The 7242-nt window shown below is 36.7% G+C and overlaps 1 protein-coding gene across 1 annotated transcript; it reads right to left on the bottom strand.

Annotated features, from left to right (window-relative positions):
* Positions 1-225: 225 nt before the first annotated feature.
* Positions 226-804, bottom strand: LOC121986966 (calmodulin-like protein 30). The gene has a single exon (XM_042540889.1). The coding sequence runs from the start codon at positions 802-804 to the stop codon at positions 226-228; it is 579 nt and encodes a 192-aa protein (XP_042396823.1).
* Between the last annotated feature and the right edge of the window lie 6438 nt (positions 805-7242).

The following is a 7242-nucleotide window of genomic DNA, read 5'->3' as shown; positions in this document are numbered from 1 at the left end:
AGGTCATAATTTATATAAAAGAAGAATAAGAATACTTACTGTTAAATGAATAAATGTTTACTAGCTCATGTTATTATCAAGGAACTTGAAATTAAGTCACTAATATTTGTGCCTAGATTTTAATTCATATTTACTTGGTCACAGATTTATTGCAACTAATTGATATTTACTTGGCAATCGATCTCCCAAACAACAATATGCAATTAATACACATTTAGTGGTCGATCACATGAGCTTCATGGTGCTGGTCATCATCTCCATGAACTCGTCCATGTCCACCACGCCGTCCTGGTTCTTGTCCACATGCCTCACCATCCTCTTGCAGTCCTCCAGGCTGCAACTCTCCCCCAGCCTCACCATCATCTTCTGTATGTCGGCGGCGCTTATCCGGCCGTCGCCGTCCTGATCGAACATCCAGAAGGCGCTCTTGATCTCGCTGGTCCTCACCCCGCCCTTCCTGTTCACCTCCATAAACTCCCCGAAGTCCACCACTCCGTCTTTGTTCAGGTCCGCCGCCCACAGCATCCGCTTCGCCTCCTCCTCCGCCTCGCAAACCTTTTTCTTCTCGTTGCTCTGGAGGTGGCACGTGTGCGTCATTTTCACCAGCCGCTCGAGGTCGCCCTCGTCGATCTTATCCTTTCGGCTCGAGATTTTGTCGAACACCTTGCGCAACTCAACCTCGTTCGGCTCGTACCGCACGAACAAATCGGAGACCTTCGAGTCTCGCAACGCTGACAGGGATTTAAAGACTTTCAGCCCCTTGTCCAAGTTGTACTGGAAATCAAGAACCCTCAGCTTGGACATTTTCAAATTTATGTACAAGTTTAACAAACTAGCTATAGATTGGAAATTTATAAGAACGACGGCTGGCGCTGCATGCATATGCAGATTCCTGAAAGAGGCAGAAAGGCTTGGAGATTCATATCCTCTGCATAAAGCGATGACAAAGCTGTGTCCGTGCTCAAGGCCAAACCTAAAGGTAGAACGAAAGATGAAACAGTTGTGGGGGAAAGAGGAAAGCATCAGAATCTCTTGGCATCGTCCACAAGATTAACAAAAAGTTATTTGGGTTGGAATAATAAACATAATCTTTTCTATATGAAAGAATATTATTCATTAACTTTAGAATATATTTGATTTTATCCAAAAATAGAGAAGATAATTAGCAGAGAATGGTGGCTCTATAATATTGATCAAATAAGGACTTCTCACTATCCAAAGATGATTCTAAAGTGCTCCTGCATCTTAAAAAGAGCACTAGTTGCCAGGTCAAGAAAGGATCTTGACATTGATCTTCCGACGTTCAAGTCAATAATTGAGTCAAATCAAACAAAGTGAATGAACAGTAGCGAACAGTATGTAAAATTACATAGTATCGCATATCTTCGTCTATAGATGGAGACCCCTTTTTATAGTGTTATTGTTTATGCACAAATCTCAAAGTGTTTTCAAAAAAGGATGAGCTATAAAGATACTCTGACACATTTCAAAAAATATACCCACAATTTTTACGTTTGACAGATAGGAAACTTCGAATGTACAGTTTGCCTGCAAAATATTCTCCGTCCTTCGTGACACAAAATATCAAAAACGGAATATGCGGTCGTTGGGTTGAGGGAGTCACTGTATATTTAGCTGATAATCTGACCTAACCCCCCAAGTGTCCCGATCAACCATCACTCGTAGGTACCACCTGGTTGGATTAGAGAACTATAGCCGAAGACTCAGCCTTCGCTCAAACTCTCCCTTAGGCCAGAGAGCTTGGATAGACTGAGTATCCAATTGGTCTGATCGGACATATGGTTCTATTGGCTGGATTACTCTGCCAAGGTAGCTAACTGTGCTATTTCTGAACCAAGGATAAGACTGGCTCTAAGGAATACTGACTCGGTTCAAAGTTTTATCAATGCTGCGTGGATCAGCATCCGACCAACCTCCTAGTCTAGTCGGCTATCTCTCGGCCGAAGTAATCAACTATGCTATAGCTTTAGAAGTTGACCATCTCTTGACTTTGACTACCATGCCAGCCAGCCTCCTAGACTGTGACCTGTCTTGGTGGGGGGCATCTTAACCACCGTATCAATATTCCTAAATTTTATTCTTAGTGTATAGTCATAAAGATAAGTGTCTCTTAAAAATTCTCTGTATCAATATTCCTAAAGTTTATTTTTAGTATATAGTCATAAAGATAAGTGTCTCTTAAAAATTCTTTGTATCAATATTCCTAAAGTTTATTCTTAGTATATAGTCATAAAGATAAGTGTCTCTTAAAAATTCTCTTTGTATGTGTCTCTTAAAAAGTTTCTTTGTATGTATAAATATCCTTATATTTGTCATTTAAATGAATCAAGAAGATTAAGAATAATTGTTATTGAATTCTCTTTCATTCTCTATAAAAAAATACTTATCTTCATTCTCTCTAATAAAATGGTATCAGAGTCAAGTTGAAGTGCTCAAGTAATGGCCAACAATTGAGCTTCTTCTTTTCATTTTCCTCGTCTCACAAAAAAGAATTATAAGACATGGTGTCTAAGGATGAAAGCATTGCTTGATTCCCAAGATGTATGGGAGATTGTAGAGAAAGGCTATGAAAAGTCTCAAAATGAAGATAATTTACCTCAAATAGAGAAAAATTCTTTATTATAGACAAAGAAGAAGGATCAACAAGCCCTCAACCTCATCCATCAATATTTGGATGATTCCATGCTCGAGAGGGTGGCCGATGCTACTACTTCAAAAGAAATTTGGGAGATATTGGCAAATGCTTTCCAATGTGTTGACAAAGTAAAGAAGGTAAAATTTCAATCACTAAGACATGATTTTGAAGCATTGGAGATGAAAGAGTTTGAAACTATTATGAATTATTGTTGGTGAAGACAATTGTTAATTAATTGAAAAGATATAGAGACAAAATAGAAGATATACAAGTTATAAAAAAAAGTGATTCATTCTTTAATTCATAAATTTGATTATATTGTATGTCATTGAAGAAACAAAAAACTTAGGTGACGTTTGGTTCTTTCTTAGGAATAATAATGGGAATGAGAATCATAGTATTGTGGAATAAGAATGAGTATAAGCATGGATATCACTTTTAAAAATAATATTTGGTTAGTTAAATATTTTCTATCGAAATAAATTAAAATTTCCTTTTTTACCCTTAAAGGAAAATAAGAGAAAAAAATTAGATGTAAGAAAAAGTTGAATGTGAGAAAAAAATATGATGAGAGAGAAAGTATGATGACAGAGAAAGATATGATAGAAAAGAATGAAGAGAGGGAAAGTGTGATGAGAGAAAATAAGAAAAAAAAATCTGATAGGAGAGAGCATGATGAAAAGATGAGGAGAGAGAAAATATTATGAGAGAGAAAGAGAAAGTGTGATGGGATAGAATGAAAAGAGAGTATGTGATAGGAGAGATTGAGAAAAAAAGAAAGTATGATGAGAGAGAAAATATAATGAGAGAGAATGTGTGATAAGAAAAAAATAAGAAAAGATACTCTGATGGAGAGAAAGCATGATGAGAGATGATGGGAAGAGAGAAAGTGTGATGATAGAAAATGATGAGAGAGTGTTTATGGTGGCAAAAGGCGAATATGTTCGCCCCCAACGCCCTCGCTAACCCGTCCCAGGGCCAACACGGATGAGAGAGTGTTTATGATGGGAGAGATTGAGGAGAGAGAAAGTATGATGAGAGAGAATAAGGAGAGAGAAAGTGATATGAAAGAAAAATTAAACAAATATATTAAGGGTATTTCGTTCAAAATTTAATTCTCATTCTCATTCCCTTTAAAACCCAAGGCAGGAGGTGAGTTTCATCAATACCTAAGTTTTTGGGTTTCATTTCAAAATTTTAATTTTATTTCCATCAACTAAATACAAGGTTTGGGAATGAATTCATTCCCTCATTCCCAGACCCCTAAACCAAACGTCACCTTAGATTCAATGACTATTGAAGAATTGAAGGGATATGTTGGTGCAATCATGCCCTAGATGAGATGTTTCAATGATTGACAATTATTTAAGTTTAGGTTAATACGTTGGATCTAACTTGAGTTATAAGTTTGCATGACAAGAGAAGTCCAAGAAGGTCAAGAGTCAAATTCTTGGCAAGATGAAGTCCTTACAAGTTGGAAGATCGGATGCAAGTCAAGAGAAGTCCAAAAACATCAAGGGTCGAATTCTTGGCAAGATAAAGTCCTTGCAGGTTGGAAGATTGGATGCAAGGCAAGTGAAATCCAAGAAGGTTGAGCACCGGATTCTTGGCAAACGGAGGGAACCCGAGCAGATCGGATGCTAGGGTAGACGAAGACCCAGAGATGAGAAAACTCTAGGCACAAAATCTAGGAAACAGGAGGTTATCTGGCATGAGGTAATTAAAATTGATTGATGTGTTTATCAATCGATTGGTAACCGATCGCAAGCACTCAATGGTTTACCAAATTGATTATCCAATTGATTAGGCATTAGCCTAATCGATTTGTGCAATCGATTTGCACACTCTTTGTGATGCACAGAGTTTCCAAATCGATTGTCCAATCGATTAGGAATATACTAATCAATTGGTGCAATCGATCAAAGATTTTCTATAACTCATAGAAGAGTTGCCAAATCGATACTTAATCGATTTCCTAATCAATTAGGTCTATACTAATCGATTAGTACAATCAATTAGAGGTTTTCTGCGAGTACATAGAAGCATTGCTGAATTGATTACTCAATCGATTAGGCTGATTAGCAACTATCTACAAATGCATAGAAAGTTGCCAAATTGATTTCCCAATCGATTAGGCATGGCCAATCGATTAGCAGGCTTTCTTCGTGAGGAAAGAAGATTGTCAAATCGATTGTGCAATCGATTAAGGTTACCAATCAATTGAAGACTCCCACCAATCAATTAAGATTCAAAATGGAGTAATCTCAGCCGTTGATCTAAAGTCAATTACCGTTCAATGGATATGTCAAAAAATCCGTAATTGATTAAGAATTCTTTCTGATCAATTAGAGGTGACAAAAAGCTAAGAAACAGTTAGATTTTGAAGTGTTCAAAAGGGAAGATTTGGGCACAAAGTGTGTCACTATTCTATTGTTCACAAGTGCTCAAGAAGTGTTCAAGCTCTCATCCTTGCTACATCTTCAAGCTACTCAAAGAGGAAGAAGCTGCACTAAAATTGTAATCTCTAGTTCTCTTCTTCTTCCTTGTGAGCTATTTCATTTGACATAGAGAGAGTTGTAAATTGTGTAAGGTTTCTCCACCTTGACGTTGTTCCGAGAAGGAAAAGTTTTATAGTAGATGTTATTATCGTGGTGTGGATCCTTGGATTAGTCACCTCAAGAAAATGAATACTAAGTAAACACAAGGAGTTAGCATTGCTTCTAAGTTTCCGCCGCACAATCAAGAAAATCAAGAAATCAAAGAGAGCTATTCACCCCTTCTAGCTCTATCCGTCCTAACAAGTGGTATTAGAGCTTGGTGGCTTTTGAGAACTCACATCCAAGGAAGCACAAGTTTAGAGCTACAAGATGTCATTGAAAGAGAGACATAGCACTTCTCGACCACCATTCTTCGAAGGCAATAACTTTGCTTACTGGAAGAGACGCATAAAACACTATCTCATAATCAAAATTGTCATGTGTGGTTCTCAATCATGGAAGGATTCATGGCACCAATCGAAGATGAAAAAGTGCTTGAATTTTCAAAATAGACTGTTGAACAAAAAATGAAGGTTCAAGCTAATGCTAAGGCGATCGTGACTCTTCAATGTGGAATGAGCTCGTAACAACTCGACAAGATTGGACCTTTCAAGAGTGCCAAAGCTTTATGGGACAAGCTCATTGAGCTAAATGAAGGCACCAAGGATTCAAGAATTGCGAAGAGAGATCTTCTAATAAACCAACCGTAGAATTTCATAATGAAAGATGGAGAAACGGTAAGTTCATTATATGGGAGATTCAATAAACTTCTAAATAGTCTCTATTCAGTTGGAGAAAGTGTGGAGAATCAAGATCTCATAAGGTATGCACTAAAATCCTTCCCAAGAAACTCATTAGGGTTATCAATGGTGGATGACTATAAGGTTTCAAGAGATTTGTCAATGGTAAAGTTAGATGAGTTGTTTTATAAACTTGAATTGCATGAGCAAGCTAATGCAAATCATAAAGAGAAAGGTATAACATTGGTTGTAGGTGAAAAAACCAAGAAGAATCACAAAGAAAAGAAGGAGAAGAAGGAAGAGTTATCTTCTGAATCCGAGCAAGATAGTGATAGTGATAGTGATAAGGAGCTATCATAAAGTGAAATGGAAAATTTTGTCCAAAAAATGATGAGATGTTCAAGGAAGTTTGACAAGAAGGACGTCAAGAAGATCTTCAATGATGACAAAAGAAAAAGTAAACCTCTTGTGGATTCAAAGTCTAAAACTGATATAATTTACTATAAATGCAAGAAAAAAGGGCACTACAAAACAGAGTGTACAAAATTAAAGAAGCAAGAAGAACATTTAAGAAGAAGAAGAAGAAGAAGGTCTTGAAAGCCACATGAGATAAATCATCTTTGAGCTCATCGGAAGAAGATGAAAGGAAGAGTTCAAGGCACGTGACACTCATGACCTTAAGCCATGTGGAAGATAACAAAGGTGAAGATAGTCATGGGGAGGATGTGGAATCTTCAAGTGAGTCATCATCTAGTGATGATAAGATAATCTCACCCAAGCTTGATAAGATGTATGTTACTATTACATGTTTAACTAATGCTATAGCAAAATCAAAAGATAAGGTTAAAAAGTTACAAAATGAATTGAAATCATTTAAGAATGAAATTATACCATGTGAAACTGGCATGCATGCATCATGAAAATGACATGAATGAATTTGATGAGCTTAAAAATGAGAATGTATCATTGAAATTATAAGTTGATAATCTTAGAAGTGCTTTAGGAAAGTTTACTTCAAGCTCTAAATATTTAGACAATTCTAGGAGCTCAGAGGGGTGTTTACAACAAAGCAGGTTTATGGTTTAAATCACAACATAAAGAAGTCAAATTCATGTCTTTAGTTAGTAGAAACCATGTTTCAATAGTTAAAATCGTGCAAGCTTGGGTATCCAAATAATTTGTTGTTGATGCTACCAGACTCAAAATTTGGGTACCAAAATATTTAGTTTATCTTGTTTAAACAGGCATGCACTGAGGGGGAGTATCCAATAATATAGTTTATAGATAATGGATGCTCTAGGCACATGAT

The sequence above is a fragment of the Zingiber officinale genome, chromosome 5B, assembly GCF_018446385.1.
Source record: "Zingiber officinale cultivar Zhangliang chromosome 5B, Zo_v1.1, whole genome shotgun sequence".
Classification (NCBI taxonomy): domain Eukaryota; kingdom Viridiplantae; phylum Streptophyta; class Magnoliopsida; order Zingiberales; family Zingiberaceae; genus Zingiber; species Zingiber officinale.
Note: the sequence above shows the minus strand (reverse complement) of the source record. Positions and strands in the feature narration are given on the sequence as shown.